General features: G+C 41.5%; 1 protein-coding gene and 3 non-coding genes across 4 annotated transcripts; all 4 read right to left on the bottom strand.

Annotated features, from left to right (window-relative positions):
- Positions 1-386: 386 nt before the first annotated feature.
- HSPA8 (heat shock protein family A (Hsp70) member 8) lies at positions 387-5,943 on the bottom strand. Its single transcript, XM_044669652.1, has 9 exons — positions 5,894-5,943; positions 4,652-4,861; positions 3,857-4,062; positions 3,164-3,316; positions 2,516-3,071; positions 2,099-2,301; positions 1,783-1,981; positions 1,224-1,456; positions 387-815 (listed from the first exon to the last, which is right to left on the bottom strand). Exons 2-9 carry the CDS (start codon positions 4,854-4,856, stop codon positions 630-632), a joined length of 1,941 nt encoding a protein of 646 aa, XP_044525587.1. The 5' UTR covers positions 4,857-4,861; positions 5,894-5,943; the 3' UTR covers positions 387-629.
- LOC123243549 lies at positions 952-1,043 on the bottom strand. The gene has a single exon (XR_006506039.1). It is a non-coding gene; the product is annotated as a small nucleolar RNA SNORD14 (small nucleolar RNA).
- LOC123243305 lies at positions 2,373-2,461 on the bottom strand. The gene has a single exon (XR_006505854.1). It is a non-coding gene; the product is annotated as a small nucleolar RNA SNORD14 (small nucleolar RNA).
- On the bottom strand, positions 3,570-3,660 carry LOC123243304. The gene has a single exon (XR_006505853.1). It is a non-coding gene; the product is annotated as a small nucleolar RNA SNORD14 (small nucleolar RNA).
- Positions 5,944-17,436: the final 11,493 nt, after the last annotated feature.

Consider the following 17,436-nt stretch of genomic DNA (forward strand, 5'->3'; position numbering starts at 1 on the left):
TTTAAATAGAACTTTAAGCCTCTAACTACAGGAGCTTTCAGTAATACCCTGCTACCCACTCCTTTTAAAAATTCAGATTTAGCCTAAACCATATATGAAGAGCAAATTTCCAAGATTGAAATAGGTTCATGCTCTTCCTCCTAGTTGAAGTTCCATGTGTAATTTTCTATTTCTACCATTACACTCAGCTACTCACTAAACCAGTAACACCTGTGTCCTAGGTTTAAATGAAAGGGTCCCTCTTTATGGGAACCTCTTCCTCTATCATTCATAAAGCCACTCCAAACCTACCCCCCCCCATGGCAGAACTATATACTTATTTCCCAGGCTCTATTACAATGCTTGGAGTAATCAGCTTCTTTTAAAGAAAACCAGGACTCCTTTTGTATGGTGCCAATTTTAAATATTTTTATTCTCCAGGACAAGAATTGCATTTCCACTTGTTTTTATACAGTACTGATAAAGTGCAATGTTGTTCACTTCTCCCTCTGCACACATTCAAGTATTCAGAATGCCCAGATTTACACAGTAGCTGAAATGTTACTTTTTAAACTGCTACTGCCTTGGCTACAAATTTGAGTCCTTCAATTTTTGGAAAGCTGTGTGGAATGCTTTTTCTTCTGGTACATTTAGTCAACCTCTTCAATAGTAGGTCCAGAAGAAGCACCTCCAGATGGGGCTGCTCCACCTCCTGGGAACCCACCAGGCATGCCCCCTGGCATGCCCCCTGCACTCTGATACAGCTTGGTGATGATGGGGTTGCAGACTTTTTCCAATTCCTTCTGCTGATGCTCAAATTCTTCCTTTTCAGCAGTCTGGAAAAGATGAACCCATTTCAGAAAGCAGATTCAGAATGTCTTAAAAAATTCAAGTTTAAGGGATATAAAGCTTTAAAAAGCAATCACTTCAACTTGATAGGACTTGTCACCTACCAAGGACATTAGGACATGGTCGCTCAGACATCCAAGGAAGGATTTTACCAACATAAGTTGTGACTTCTGGTGGAAACTACGAATGGTTTGGGAACACTTTCATCACAGCAACCATTTAATTTTAAGGCTAAGTTGGGAAACCTGTTTTAGCCTTGTTCATTTAAATTATTGTAATGCTATTGAAATACCCAGGATCATTAATACAAATAACTAATGCAGTAAAAGCAGCAACATTTAAGTTGTAAAAACTGCACTATTGAACATCTAAGACACTCCCAAGACTTGACATACCTGGTTCTTATCCAGCCAGTTGATTATTTCATTGCATTTGTCAAGGATCTTCTGTTTGTCTTCATCACCAATTTTGCCTTGCAGTTTCTCATCCTCAACAGTTGCCTTCATGTTGAAGGCATAAGACTCAAGAGAATTCTTTGAAGACACCTTGTCTCTCTGCTTCTCATCTTCAGCCTTGTACTTCTCAGCTTCCTGGACCATGCGCTCAATGTCTTCTTTGCTCAGACGACCTGTAAAGAAAAACAGAACCAAGATGTTGGTATATTTCCTCTTCCCACTTGCAAAAATCAGATTGTGAGGTTAAAAGTGGTCGCTCAGACAGCCAAGGAAGGAACTTAATGCCAACATTAGTTTTTCAACTTCTAGTGGAAACTACGAATGGTTTTGCATCACTTTCATCATTGCGGCCACCTCTTTGCTTTTTACTAACTTACATACTAAAGAGTTTGGTCTAGAGGAGTGTTACACTACAACCTGAAATTTTCCCTTTTTAGATGTTGCCATTTAGACCAAAAGCCAGGACATTCCCCCCTTTGGTGTACAAAACTTTCCTTACCTTTGTCATTGGTGATGGTGATCTTGTTCTCCTTGCCTGTGCTCTTATCCACAGCAGAGACATTGAGGATGCCATTAGCATCAATGTCAAATGTAACTTCAATTTGAGGGACACCTCTTGGGGCAGGAGGGATTCCTGTGAGCTCAAACTTGCCAAGCAGGTTGTTATCCTTTGTCATTGCTCTCTCACCTTCATAAACCTTTTAAGTAAGGAAGAGTTAAACCAGGTTAAGTATTGATCAGCTTACCATTCACCTGCTATAATGCAAACCATTATATCACAAGTACAAGTGGCATGGGTCTGCCTGTGTACATACCTGAATAAGCACACCAGGCTGATTATCAGAATAGGTAGTAAAGGTCTGAGTCTGCTTGGTGGGAATGGTGGTATTTCGTTTGATCAGAACTGTCATGACTCCACCAGCAGTTTCAATTCCAAGGGAAAGAGGAGTGACATCTAGCAGTAGCAAGTCCTGTACATTTTCAGATTTATCTCCAGATAAGATGGCAGCCTGGACAGCTGTGGAGAAATGGGTCAGTAAGTAAAGAGAAGGCAAAATCAAAAACCTGAAAGCATTCCCAAGAAGCCTTTCGCTCAGACATCCAAGGAAGGTACTTGGCCATCATCAGCAAGCTTCCGGTGGAAACTACGAATGGTTTTGGAACATTCATCACAGCGAACATGCTTTTAAAATATATCAAGTTATGGAAAACTAGTATGGAAATTAAATTACCTGCACCATATGCAACAGCTTCATCAGGATTGATGCTCTTGTTGAGCTCCTTGCCATTGAAGAAGTCCTGCAGAAGCTTCTGGATTTTGGGAATTCGAGTGGAACCACCCACCAAGACGATGTCATGAATCTGTGACTTGTCCAGCTTGGCATCTCTGAGAGCCTTTTCCACTGGGTCCAGTGTGCCACGGAAGAGGTCAGCATTCAGCTCTTCAAATCGGGCCCGGGTAATGGAGGTATAGAAGTCGATACCTTCATAGAGGGAATCGATCTCAATACTGGCCTGTGTACTGGAAGAGAGGGTTCTCTTTGCACGTTCACAAGCGGTGCGCAGACGGCGGACAGCCCTCTTGTTCTCACTGATGTCCTTCTTGTGCTTTCGCTTGAACTCAGCAATGAAATGGTTGACCATGCGGTTGTCAAAGTCCTCACCACCCAAGTGGGTGTCCCCAGCTGTGGACTTGACTTCAAAGATGCCATCCTCAATGGTAAGGATGGAGACATCAAAGGTACCGCCTCCAAGGTCAAAGATCAACACATTTCTCTCGGCACCAACCTGTTAATCCAAAGACAAAATTTATTGGGAAGGGGGAAAGGATTGGGGAGTTATAACATTTGAAATCCCTGAAGTTTTTCAGTTACACCTACTTTTTTGTCCAAGCCATAAGCAATAGCAGCAGCAGTTGGCTCATTGATGATTCGGAGCACATTGAGACCAGCGATGGTTCCGGCATCTTTGGTGGCCTGTCTTTGGGAATCATTGAAGTAGGCTGGTACTGTGACAACAGCATTTGTGACAGTCTAGGGCAAATAAAAGCAATTTAGTAAAGTATTTATACAATTAAATTTTCTAAACCACTAATTGGGATTTCAGGTTCAATTATAATTATGGCTGCCATCAAAATTATTGAATATTGAACTTGATTCCTCATTGAAAAATTCAAGATAGTTCAGGGCATTCCACCTGAAATATTAGTGCTGACATACTCAACACTTTTTGTCCTATGATGGCCATTTAAAAATACTACTAGTAAACAAGTCTTACAAATTAAGCTCGCTCAGACATCCAAGGAAGGTTCTTGCCATCATTAGCAAGCTTCTGGTGGAAACTACGAATGGTTTTGGTACCAATATCATCACAGCAAGCCAACCTCATAATACCCATGGACAGCTAACACTGAATGGTCATTAATAGAAATGCCTATGACTTACAGGGGGGAAAAAGGCCTACTACACTTATGCAATTTGAGACTGCAAATACTATATATTCCCAAATACAACTTAGTTCTGATTGCTTTAGAAATGTTGACAACTGAAAAAAACCTAATTTTCAAGTCTTACCTTCCCAAGGTAAGCTTCAGCAATTTCTTTCATCTTGGTCAAGACCATAGATGATACTTCTTCTGGATAGAAACTTTTGGTCTCCCCTTTGTACTCCACTTGGACCTTAGGCCTGCCTGCGTCATTCACCACCGTGAAAGGCCAATGCTTCATGTCTGACTGTACAACTGCATCATCAAATCTGCGACCAATCAGACGTTTGGCATCTGAAAACAAAAGGTTCGTTATCAGACCTATATTTAAAAATTTTCACTATATCCTAAGCAAACATCCCCAAGCTAACCTGAGCCTACCTAGCTTCAGATGAAAATTTTCAGTGATCTACATTATGTTCTATTTCTTAGCCACTTACAAAGTGCCAGAAATTGTGCTAAGCACTTAATACGAAGGAACTCCTGCCTTGTTATGTAACACTACTTGTCAACCTAGTTAGTAATGCCAATAAATCCCACTTCTCAATTTTTCTACCACAATGTAATCTCCATGTACTTCAGCATCTGCAATAATTTCAGTTAAGGAACGCTTCATTGCCAAATGTTACTGGCTTTAAAAGAATTTCCTTTTGTAACCAGTACACACATGCCCTAACAGCAATTTAAAAATATTAAAAGTATCCATCCTTAAATGAGTATTTTGGGTTTTACCCAGCCAACTGCCATGGGATTTGGAACAAAGTAGAATCAAATATTGGGTTTGGAATATTCTGGAAGCCTGATACTTGAACATTTTATTAATTTCTTAAGTTTCACAAATAACTAAATGTAAAAAATTCAATTACTGAGGTTAAGTTCTTACCAAAAACTGTGTTGGTGGGGTTCATTGCAACTTGATTCTTTGCAGCATCACCGATTAAACGTTCTGTGTCGGTGAAAGCGACGTAGCTGGGGGTGGTCCTGTTTCCTTGGTCATTAGCAATGATCTCCACTTTCCCATGTTGGAAGACTCCTACACAGGAGTAAGTGGTGCCAAGATCAATGCCAACTGCGGGTCCCTTCGACATGTTTGCTGCAATGAGATAGGTTTAGCAACATCAGTAATGCATCAGCAATCTATTTTAAAGCTCCTTTATACCTCGAGCTGCCTTGAGGAACTTTTCTCTAACAGTAAAAAAAAAAAAAAAAATCGCAGGTGACCTTCTAATTGTCTTTTTAAAGTACATTATAAAAGCACATTTCTGAAATAGTATATTTGGTTTCCTAAAACAAATACTAATACTATATATATTTAAGCGGGAGCTGATGCTTCCCCATAGGCAAAAGCTAAATGCCAGAAAGGATATGGTTGTGCACGTGGCCTGGGCCAGAAAAGGCGGGGGCTCCTCCCCCCTTCCCCCTTTTTAAAAAGGAACAAAATGGCCTCAGCTATTTTTGGCCCTTTCTCCACAACTCCCAACTACTGGATTTAAGCCAAATTGCCTACTCCCTTTTACCAAGAGATAATTTCTGATAGAAGAAAAGCCAGGCCACGGTAAAAGCCGAACCACGTGGTATGCTCGGACTACATTACCCACCATGCACCCCGCCCCAGCCCCTTAACTCAAGCCACGCGGCCCAAGCGGAAAATCTCATCAGGACGTCCCCACCTTGACCCCGTGACACCCGCAAAGGCTCAGGAACGGGAGCTTTTAAGCCCCAGAAGGCCCTGCGCGTCCTCTCACTACCCGCCCCCGCCCACCCCCTCTTGCAATCCTCTCAGGGAGGTCTTTTTTCCCCTTCTCGGTCCTCCCGCGTCTCTGAACCCCGCCCGCATTCGACATTGCGGATTTCGCTTTGCAGTAAACGAGAAAAAAATTAAAGTTAAAAAAAAAAAACCCCGGCAAATGCGGTCCTATTTCCCGGCACAACAGCCCGCCACTGCATAATGTCCCCCCAAAGTGGCGTAATCTTTGTAGGGAAATGCATTGCAATAAATTAAGTGCGTAAGCTTTCCAAGCAAGTAAGCGCTTTTCCCCTACAGAATGCAAGGAAAATACAGTCTATTAAATAATACTGACGGTTTGGAGCAAACCTAGAAAGTAAGCAGTCTTCGGGGCCTTACCTGGGGCGTCAGAGGTCGTAGATGACCGCTGTGGAGAGAGAAGGGCTGCTGCTGCGCTGAGTAGACCGGCTTCCGCCTGCCCCCAAGCCTCTTATACCCCCTCGCCGAACCTTCCAGAAAGGATCCACCCCTCCAGCCTGCCCATCTTAGAGTTCTCGTCCAATAAGTGACGCCGCTACGGGTACGGGGCCAATGGATGGAGCCGTTCCCCATCTCTAGCCTCACCCTCTCCCGCCTTGGCCCGCCCCTCCTAGCCGTGACGCGTCTCCCTCCGCTTCTCGAACCTTCATTTTCGCCCCCTCCTCCCAGGAAAGGAAGGGCGGGGGAGAGAATGGGGAGAGGTGGAGTCAATGAGAACCCGCACGCGGGAGGCCCCTAGTATCTGCGGGACTGGAGAGGAAAATGGCCCCTTAATAAGTTGCTGGGAATCCGAGCGTACGCACTCGGGTAGATAATGGGATAAAAAGAGTTAGGCAAGCAACTGGGGCGAGGGCCAGTCGCCATTTGGGAGGGGGTAAATCTTGGGGACCCCTGCTCGCGGGTGCGGAGTAGCGCTGGGACGCAGACAGGGCCTTGGGGGGAGGGGAATCTCTCCTGTATAGGGCGGAAATGGAGAAGGAACAAAATGGTCGCCGCATGGCTCGGCCTTGGCTTTTCTACTGTGAGGCTGGGCCGCACCTTCCCTGACTCTTGAGCGTACCGGGTTGTCTTTTTCCGGTATTTGGGCCCCGATGTAGCCAGGGCCGCTGCCTGGGGAAATGGGAGTAGAGGCTGGCCATGCCGGCTTTTCTTCCCCTCCCCCATGTGGTCCCTTGCCGGGAGCTGCGGGGCTCCTCCTTTCCCCAGGCTGTACTAGGAATCTCGCAGATTTTATGGCGCCCAGGGAGACCTCTGTTATACAAAAACCATGGACTAAGGGGTGCAGCCATACTGGAGCCTAAGGTCCCCAGACCCCCCCCCTCCCTTCTCAGAATATCACAGTTGGAGAGGACCTTAGAGGTCATTCACTTCACTCCCATCATTTCACAAAGGAAGAGGACATGGGGTGGGGAACAGAAAAGCAAACTCTTGCAATACTTGGGACATAGTAAGTGCTTCATAAATTAAATCGCTATGTGGAATCTGCATCATTCTAATCTAGACCCAACCCCTTTGCACCGACACCCACTCTAAAATCACTGAATGTTTTCCTTAATCTGGAAGCAGCTGTGAACTGTCCTGGAAAATGTCCTGTGCTTTTCGGTAACAGACTCATTTCTAGTTAATAGTCTTTAAGAAAAAATTCCCTCTCCCTCTTCTCTAACCTAGTTTGTTTTTTTTTGTTTTTGTTTTTTTGTTTTTTTAGTTTTGTGATTGGAAAATCAGCCTCTTAAGAGGACCCAATTTCCAAATAGTACTTCACAACTGGGCTGCAGGATTGCATGAAAATGTTCCAGAAATTAGAAAGGGCTACCCAAAAATATGGTATCCTTATATAATGTTTATTTTCAGCTGGAGAAAAGCAAGCTAAATCCAGGACTTTGACCCCCACACCTGGAGAAGTTCCTGTGAGCCTGCCTTTTGCTTCTACTGAATAATGCTGCATGTGCTTCCCTTTCTTCTTTCACTGTTCCTTCTGACAAGTTGTTTTATGAAACTCCCAAATTTATCTTTGTCCCATAGGAACTTGGCTTCAAGGAACTCCCAAACTGACCCTTGTCCCAAAGTGAATAATAAGCTATCAAGTACCCTGAACAGTAGTAGTGAGAAGAGATATTTGAAAATCCCCTTTTTGGTTTCTTGGTTTCTCTTATTGTATTTAGGCATCTTTCAGATACCTGGGTCTCATGCAACCTCTTCCCCAAGTCCCTATGTAATTAGTCACTTGTTTCTCTGATTACATTTCCTAAAGAGTATTTAAGAACCCAAGTTCTTTTGTTCTATGGAAGTTCCCATGAGGGAAAGTTGGATAAATTAGATTGAACTAGATTCCTATTAGGGGTGCATTTCCCCCAGACATTGTTCCCACAGCCTAGCTCAGTGTGGTGGTATTGGTTTGTGTGTTTGCGACTGTGGTGGACATAAGAATTCTTGTCTCCTTTGTCCTGATTAAAGACTTGTTCTTTTTAGCTACTTTAATGGTTCTGTTTTTCCAAGTTGACACTTCTCTCACTGCCAATGTGAACCAAAAAATGTAAGGAGAGTGCTAGTTAGGAAACCTAACTAGTTAATGGAAGGAGGAGGAAAGAAGGTAGATAATTATTAGAGTTTAGATAAAAGAAACAAAAAAAATCTGCTGCTTAGTTTCATCTCTTAAGGAAATAATACCAAGCTCTAAGTAACTAAAGTTTCCTCCTATCCCTAAGTAACTTAAAGTTTTCTCCCCTAGCCATAATAAGCCTCATTATAAAGCAAAAGGACATTCTGGTCCTGGTGTCTACAAAATTCCACTTCTCTGGGTATTCCTACTCCTCCAGGAATGACCTTTGTTAAAAAATACTTTCTACCTCTACCAGTTGTTTTTTCCAACTCAAGGAGCAAGATCATGTTTTTTTAAACTTGGAATTTAATCCAACCTTTCAGTTTAACAAATTAAGAAAATGAGACCCAAGAAAAGTTAGGTGACTTTTGCAAGTAGATTTCCTTTTTTCCACAAAAAGGACCCTGAGATCTCAGGTTGTAACTCTTAAGTTACCATTTCTAACATCTGAGCCTCCCTTTGCTTCTTGGAATGAAAGAGTTCAGGGTTTCACAATAAGGTGTAGCAAAGGTGAGCAAGCAGAAAATGAGGCAACATTTTTCTGAGTCCTCAAATGATTTAGAAACAGGACAAGGTCTACCAGGACAATCATTGAGGCCCTTAGAAAGCAGATTTATCCAATAAGCAATGAGTCTCATCCCGTAAGCAATAATGGAAGGACACTGAACAGATATAACATCTTCCTAGTTGCTTACAGCTGTTGCTAGAATCTTGATTTTGTTCTTATTAAGTGTAGTGATTCACAGTCCATAGATTTGATTGGGGCCCAGATGGATAATGAACTTCCTCTCCCCTGCCCTTCTTCACAAACTTGGCAAATTGCATATATTCAGTTTCAGAAACTAAAACTAGGCATTGAAAATGTTTGGGTCCCAAGACCACTCCCAAGGACAAATCACAACCATTAGGTTGTATCTCAAGTAGCTTTGTCATAGAAAAAGAAACCTGAATGGGAGGGCCTAAGGACTGATTAAGTTAAAAAAAATTGAAGTTAGCAATTTAAAATGTACTAAGTCATTTCTGAAAGTAAAGGAGAATGGTTCATGGGAACACTGAGTCAGCAAAGGGTGTGGTTATTTCTGTTTTTATAGCTTTTGAAATAAATTTGAAGTTTGAAAGTTAACTAAATGATTAATGTTTCTATGCTGCCAGATGCCTTAGCAAAATACAGTAGTTTATTTTAAGTCAGTCATAAAAGATAAATCTCTATAGAATCATAGATCCTGACACAGCCTCTAAATTAAATTTTTAGTGTTTTATGACCTATTTTAGACTCAAAATGTAATTGTTGATCATAATTATTTTGGTATAGCCTTAAAATGCTTCATATACTTCCATTTGATCCACAAAGTGACCCTGTGATAGGTAGGGAAAATATTATCATCATCCCCATTTTACAGAAGAAAGTGAAACTAGGAAGACCCAGTTTTTCTGACTTTTGACTTCCTGGTTAACCAAGATTTGGCAAGGCTAATATAGTATTCCTTTTCACAAACTCCACACCCCTGCCAAACTTACCTTCTTTCCATTTCTCATATATGATTCACATAGCCAAGTTTTTTCTATTATCTAGAATAGTTGTCAGCGTGGAATCTAGAGACCCCAAACTTGTGGCCTAGTGAGATCTGATGAACCCCAAGTTTTAGGAATAGCTTGTAGGTTGGAGACCCCCCAAAGCTTGTGCTTGTTCCCTGTTCCCCTGAAAATCTACCCTAAAGGGAATCTCTGACTAGCAGTTGCAGACTGAATAATGGATCCTAAGGTAAATGCTAAATACCCTTTTGTCTTAGGTAGTCTTCCCCTTGGTATCAAAGATCCATTCCCTGGATGACACACTTGGGCAGGGACAGTCTTTTAGTATCCATTGTAAGTAGCCAGTTGCTGTTTCGATTTCAGCTCGAGGTGAAGGAGGAGTTACCATCTATCAAGGTGGCACTCCCAGGGGGCCAGGGACCAGAGCAAGCAGTATTCAATTCTCGGACTCTGCATAAGGCATGTGGCAAGGCCTAGTCAGCCCTGTTCCCCCTTTTCCTTAATTAAAGAATAGCTTTTCTGACTATTTAATAGTTCTGTGTTTTTTCTAAGTTAACACAGTGATGGACAAACTTTTTAAAGAGGGGGCCAAAGGAAAGGAAATGCTCATCTGTCAGTCTGTTTCTAAGACAACTCTTTCCAAGTTTCATTGTATTGTATCCTACTCATTGTATTTGTCAAATTAGGTCCAGTTAGAACATTTTAGGGGGCCATATCTGGCCATATCTGTGCAATAGTTTGTCCATCACTGGTCTAGAACATAGTTCCTCTTTTACTTTACCCTAGTGTCCTTAAGAGCTCAGCTCAAATACCACCTCCAATTTAAGGATCTTATTGGTTCTCACAATTACTAGGGCCTCCCCTACCACCACCACCCCCTACCATTAGTATTTTTTTAATAGAAAACCTATACAGGTAAGCTTGGCAGAAAGAACTGATACCTCAGCCTTCAACCCTCTTCCCCTCCACCCCAGCTCCTCCCCAAACCCCAGACCCAGCTTGGACAATTCTGAAGCCATCTGAATATATCCAAGCTGCAGAAGGAATAGATTCCACAAGGAACACCTTACGATCTTGCCTTCTACTTTTGTTCAGGTTATTTGTCTGAGTCATTCAGAGAGTTTGGACAAGATGGTAGTTAACAACTCTTTTCTTTCTGATGAGATGGAAGACTACCAACCCTTTTCATCTTCCCTTCCTTTCTATGCCCTAAAGCCTCTTAGATGGCTCAGTGGATAAGAGTGCTGGTCCTGGAGTCAGGAAGACTTGAGTTCAAAATCTGAACTCAGATATTTATGGTGTATGAACTTGGACAAGTTACTTAACTTCTGCTTCAGTTTCTGCAAACAATAAAAAAATAGGGATAACAATAGTGCCTGCCTTCCAAGGTTGTTGTGAAGTGTTATAAAGTTCCTGACATATAGTAGACACTTAATAAAGGCTTATTCCCAACTCAGTGACTTGGGTAGTTTGGGTTCAAGTGTGACCTCAGATACTTCCTAACTATGTGACCCTGGGCAAGTCACCCTGGATTGCTTCGCCCTTAGCACTTTTCTGCCTTGGAACCAATATTTCATATCAATTCTCAGAAAGTAAGGGTTTAAAAAAAATAAAAATAAATGCTTATTCCTTTCCCCTTCTTCTGGCATTGTTGTCATTTTCCATGTAACCTAAGGACTTCTAGGTCTTGTTATCAATCCTGTTATGTACCCTTAGGACTTTTGGACCTTTCCTTCTTCCACTGATGTGCCCCGAGAATTATCCCAGTAACTGAGTCCGAACCACCAATGCAAGATGCAAAGGGACTTTATTGTCTTAGTTTAAACCAAGGGTCTCACATTGTAAGTCTATTGGAGCTTTGCCTGAGCTGGGTATTTGTAGAGTGGTAGGCAGCAGGGGGCAGGATAGAGGAATGTCTCCAAGGTAGGTGGTCCAGCAGGGGAGAGGTCTGGGAGGTGGGCAGTCCCTTCAGATAAGCAGGGGTGTCTGGAAAGAATTCCTTCAGGTAAGGGGGGAAGGTCTGGAAGCCAAAGGTCTGTAAGTTAGGAATTCCTACAAACAATCCTGTTTCACTATAATATTATACATGGGTCTGGATTTTTAATTCTGACTCTTTCTGGGTTCTACACCATGTCTGTTGAATTTTCTTTTCTATATTGTTCCACCTCCCTGCTCCCACTCCCACTAGAATAGGAGCTCCATGAGATCAGGAATTGTCTTGAATTTTCTTTTTGTAGTTCTCTTTGTGCTTAATCTATAGTAACCTCATAAATAGGTGCTTTTTCACCCATTCACCCAGTTTCCATGTACTAAGAAATGTACAAGTCATTTCCCTCAGTTAAAAGCAAATTCCTTAAAGGCAGGAACTGTTTCATTTTTGTCTTTGCATATCTAGCACTTGCTCACTTTGTAAATGCTTGATAGTTTGGTAGGAAAAAATGTAAAATGTTTAGGAAACTATGGTGCAATCAAAAGAACCTAGAATTGGAGTCACAGAACCTGGATTGATACCGGGTTCTGGCTCTCACTACCCATGTGACCCTGAACAAATAATTTCACATCTCTGGGCTCCCAATTTCCTCATCTATAAAATGGATTAAACTAGACGGACCATAGAGCCCTTCTAACTCTAGAGCTATGACCCTGTGAAAAAAAAGTTATCAAAACTGTTCAGAGACCAAAAGTGTTTCATTTCATTTTGTGAGAAGGAGCTCCAGGGAAATGTAGACACAAGTTGTACTGATATTTTAACTTTCTAACTGTAGCCAAATTTATCTCTTCTGGAGGTCAGAATATATTAGGGGAATTCACAGATTATCCAGAAATGTTCCTTTTAGCTGATGGTTCCAACCTCCTCCATGTCATGTCTCTCCTCTGTCTATTAAAGAGATTCCACAAATATTGAAGGATTGATTTGGTTAGACTTGTTCAACTCCAAACATATTGATTTCAGTTTCTGTTCTTTTAATTTACTTTTCCCACCCAGGAATAGAGATGGGAAAGAGCAGTAAAATAGAGATCAGCAGAGAGGGGAAGACAAATCAGCCCCTGAGTAATTGTGGACATTGAGAGAGGTTTCTCAGGCATTTGAACTAGAGAACAGAAGAGGAAAATGGCCATTTTAAATAAGTGATTATAACCTTTGGAGAATTTGTTCTTCAGTTTCTGTAAAGGCTCTGGTGGGTGGAATGGAAAGAGTGATGGAGATAGGCTAGAAGTGGAGATCATAAGACTAGGAGGTTAAGGCAATAAGAGACCATCATGTTCAAACAAAGCAGGCTTTTCAAGGTAAAGAAAAACACTGTGAGCCATGAATTGAATTAACTCTGGAAAAAGGAGAATGGCTTTGAGGCCTATGGTTAATAGCAACAAGGATCTGGATAAGAAGGAGGAAATTCTAAAGAAGCAAAGTAGTTAAGTCTGAAAATGACTGGTGAGCAAAGAGTGAGTTAGTTCACCTAAGATCTTGGAGAGGTGGCTAGTTACAGTGAGTACCTGAGAATAGAATGAATGAGAAGATATGGAGGACAATTTAGCATTAGTTATCAATTTAACAAATAATATAGGAAGGTTACAAGAGAGCAGAGGAAAGTAGGGCTTAGGGCCTATGGTCTTATTATAATTATGGTCTTGGTGCTGTTCTTTGACTCCTGCACCCACCCGTTTCTCATCCCAAATGTTTCAGAGTCATATGTCAGGGCCATTGATTGACACTCTGGGGAAGCAGGCCTGAGAGGGGCATGATGGCCATGGTACTTTGTGGGCGGCAGGATGAGGATGTGCCAGGCAAATGGTGGTGGGTGGGTAGTGGCTAAGAAACAGCCCTCCTGGAACATTTAGGGCAAGGCCACAGCTACTGTGCTCTTTCTGGCTCTTCATTTACCCTCTGAGGGGCCTTCTGGTTCTAAATTTATGATCCTAACAGCTTTATGTAGATTTCCCAACAATACCCAAAACCCAACATGGCCCACACTGAGCTCACCTTCCCCCAAACCTCCTTCTGACTTTGTCTCTATTTCTGTCAGTGATTCCACGCTGGTCACTTTGAGATTATACTGGATGTTTCCTTTTCTTCAAACTCTTCCCTAGCCTTGCCTGTTCCACCTCCACTATCTCTGTCACAACTGCCCCTCTCTGTTCTCATTGCCATCCCCCAGGGTCAATCTCTTCTGACTAGATTATTGCCATAACCTCCTACCTGTTGCCTTCAGTATGTCTTCTTCCCCATGTCTTAGTCATATCACTTACTGCTTTGCTTGCAAATCTTTAGTGACATCCTCCTGTACTTGGGGTAAAGTTCAAGTGCATTTACCTGGCATTCAAGGCCTTCTCCAATCCTTTACTACCCTGCTTTTCCAACCTTATTTCATATTAGTTCCCTCTTTGCAATTTTTCCTCTGACAGCTAAAACTGAATTACTTACTCTCTTGTACTCTGCCTCCCAAACTCATCTTTCCTGACATTAACCATTTTTTATGCTGTTCTTTAAGCTTGGAACATCCATCCTCCTTTTTCCTAGTTTATTTCCTACCTACCCTTTAAACCCTATCTCACATAGCAGCTATGCTTTCTTCCTCACCTCTGGTACGTCTTTCTTTAATGCACTGACCACTTAGCATCTTTGTTATAGTCATTTGTGCTTGTGTTCACATTCTAGCTTGCCACTTAGTGACTGTGTGAACTCAGGCAAATCAGTAAAACTCTCTGGGCCTCAGTTTCCTCACCTATAAAATGAGGGGTTTGGATTAGCTGTCTCTGATCTGATGTTTATATATTGTACCTCTACATGATAGGGACCACATCCTATGTAAGCTAGGTATCAGCCTCAGGAGCTGGCACATTACTGTGCACATAGTAACAGCTTAATGTTTTTTGAATGAATAAATGAATGTTGTTGATTTTCAAGCCATCTGGAAAGGCTTTTAACCTCTCTGAACTGTGATTTTTAATCAATAGAGAAAATAGGCTACCTCTCTACTTTCTCCCCACCTGATAGTGGGTTGTGGACATTAATCTTTTTATGCTACATAGATTTAAAGAATTGCTTTATCATTTTACTAATATATCCCTGGACTTTGCTGGGCTTCCCACAATATGTCATGGGAGAAGGAAGCTGAGTCCATTACATGGGAAACCCTGACTTCCATTTTATTTCGTGAATAAATGGTATTAAGTTTTTGTAGTTTGCAGATACCTGAAAAGTTGGCTAAGGCCTTCCTCCTGCCTTCCCATGTTTGAAATGCAATTTTGTGCTATGCTACCTTTTCATATTTGTTTTGATAAATTGATCATTCTTAAGTCCATTTCAGTCCTTCTGTTCATCTAAGCAACAAAGCTAATAAACATTTTTCCAATATACTTTATATGAACTGCAGACTTTCCTACTGAATCATCTTTATTTTATTTTATTTTTTAATTAAAGATGTTGATTCAAAAGAATAAAATAAATATTTGGCTTCCATGTTGCTTAAATACCATGCTAAATTCTATCAAGAAGGAAAGGAATAAATTCCGTTTAGCAACAGAAGTGAAAAAAAAAACATACAACAACTCTACTTCAAAAGTTTATATACAGTGTAGCATTAAATGTCTTAAATACATTAATATATAAAATTGTTTGGTTTATATATTTTATTAAAATGGTTTATTTCTAAACATTATCAACATTCCATCCACATTATCTTTTTTTGCAAACCAAAGAGTCCCTCATGCAAAAAATTTCTTCCAACTTTTGAGGTTTTGGGTCCCTTTTTTGGTCACTTATTAAAGAATCAGTGTTCAGTTGAAAAAAGATTGGAACAGCAATAGATTTGCCTTTATCTTCGGATTCCCAGAGTATTGGGTAAAAAAGTTATCTAAATAAAATACCTCAGCAGCTTTCTTTCCCAATTCTTGCCTCCAGGGTAACAATCTGTACTATATGGATCTGTTGTACATTTCCATGGTGAAGAGTTCCAAAATAATTTGAATAATGGTCAGGGATTTTAGTCTTCTGATTAACGACTCCTCAGAAGAGGCACACTTGTTTATCCTCATCCAAAGAGGATGAGCTTTTGGTGATGAAGGCATAGGCAGGAAACAGAGTTGGTATGGAAATCTAGGACACTAATCGAAATTGGAAATAGCAAATTACTGACGACATAAGGGAGGCCTCCATTGTAGATCTAGAAGGCCTGTGAATTCCAATATAACCTTAACTCAGTGGAAGATGTTGCTGGACAGGTTCCGAGGCAGATTCCACAGAGTAAAATCTTTCTTCCACTTCCCCACTTTTTTTTTTTTTTTTTTGCTTTATTTTATATAGAGCCAATAGAGCCAATGCCTGAACATGGTAATATCGTGTGATGAACTAGGAATTAACTGTAGGAATGGAAAACTGGAATGGTGGGTCAGTACCCTTGCTAAGTATCTGCCAAGGAAAACTATTGTTTCCATTAGAATATTTACTCTAATACCCAGACCGTCATTTGATGAGTATATGTATAGATTTCCATTTTTAGCTTCACCCTTTCCCTCCTAGGGCTCTGTCCTTGTGTCTACTAATTATTTCCAAGGACAGTGAAATTTGAGTGGACTCTGTGTATGTGTGTTGTGGGGGGGAGGGTAGTGTCACCAGCTCTGGAGGGGGAAATTGGATCTACTTAAAGGGAGAGTCACCATGCCATCAGCAGAAGAGATAACTTTTAAAAACACTATAGGTGAAACTATGTAGTAGGAAAGAAGTTGGATTTGCCAACCTATCCTGCCTATCCCCTTTTATTGACTATTTCTACTGGATTCCTTCCCCACCTCCCACTCCTTTAAGATGCTAACTGATAAGGAGTTAATTTTGGAGGGCTTCATCTGTGAGCTAAGTGAGAGAAGATCTAGTCTGACCACTTCTTGGCCAGCAGCCCTCCCACCTCAAAAATCCTTTCTCAACTTGGGTTTTGTATTGCACACAATTCCTTCTGGCTAGTAGATTAAGGGAGCACTGAAACCTCTGCTAATGGGCTAAGACTTGGGCAGATGTTCTCTTATAGGTGGAACCTATCTTACCACCACTCATTCCACCCTCCAGACTTCATCTGGACTTCCATAGTTTGGTACTTTCTGCTGCCCCCAGCCCTGCCAGGACCCAGGTCCCTTTTGTGCTGTCTTCCCTCCCCCCCCCCCCCATTCATTGGAATGTAATTGACAGCAGGAATTGTCTTTCTTTGGGTCTGAATTTATATTTGCAATGCTTAGCCAAGTGCTTAGTAAGAGGAAAGAGCTTGCTTCCTTCCTTCCTTCTCACTCTCCCAAGAAAGGGTAGAATACTTAACTCTCCCCTTCAGAAAGGTCATCCAGCCCTGGTCTTCAGGGATCTTTTTGCAGGAATCCACACAGTTTTTAGAGCCACTACAATTATGGAAAAGAAAGTAGGAGGCAGAACTCCCTAAAATCCTCATAGCACACCTTAGAAACCTGAGAAAGACAATTCCTTGCTTTCTCTTCATTCAGTATTGAAAAATGGGTTCCTTGTGGTCTCAGGGAGAGAAGACAAGGGTGTTATTTCAGGGGACATCCTTAACATCCAGAGGCAGCATGGTGTGAAGAGGCAGCATGTGAAGTGGGCACTGAAGGAAGAGCTGGAAGAACTGGGTTCTAGTCATACGTGGCTATAAATAATTAATTGAGCCATTTTGAACCTCAGTTTACCAATCTGAAATATGGGGATAAGAATATTGGCACTATTCATGGGCGAGGAAAGTATGTTCCAAACCATAAAGCATTCTATAAATGTAGGCTA

This window comes from Gracilinanus agilis, chromosome 3 (genome assembly GCF_016433145.1).
Source record: "Gracilinanus agilis isolate LMUSP501 chromosome 3, AgileGrace, whole genome shotgun sequence".
NCBI classification, from domain to species: domain Eukaryota; kingdom Metazoa; phylum Chordata; class Mammalia; order Didelphimorphia; family Didelphidae; genus Gracilinanus; species Gracilinanus agilis.

What these genes read in the sequence shown, in the direction of transcription:
- HSPA8 (XM_044669652.1), bottom strand. Translation starts at nt 4,856, where the DNA reads ATGTCGAAGGGACCCGCAGTTGGCATTGATCTTGGCACCACTTACTCC. An exon ending in CCCCACCAACACAGTTTTTG is followed by an intron (nt 4,063 to 4,651) that starts GTAAGAACTTAA and finishes TTTTGTTTTCAG; the next exon opens with ATGCCAAACGTCTGATTGGT. An exon ending in AGCCTGGTGTGCTTATTCAG is followed by an intron (nt 1,982 to 2,098) that starts GTATGTACACAG and finishes CTTACTTAAAAG; the next exon opens with GTTTATGAAGGTGAGAGAGC.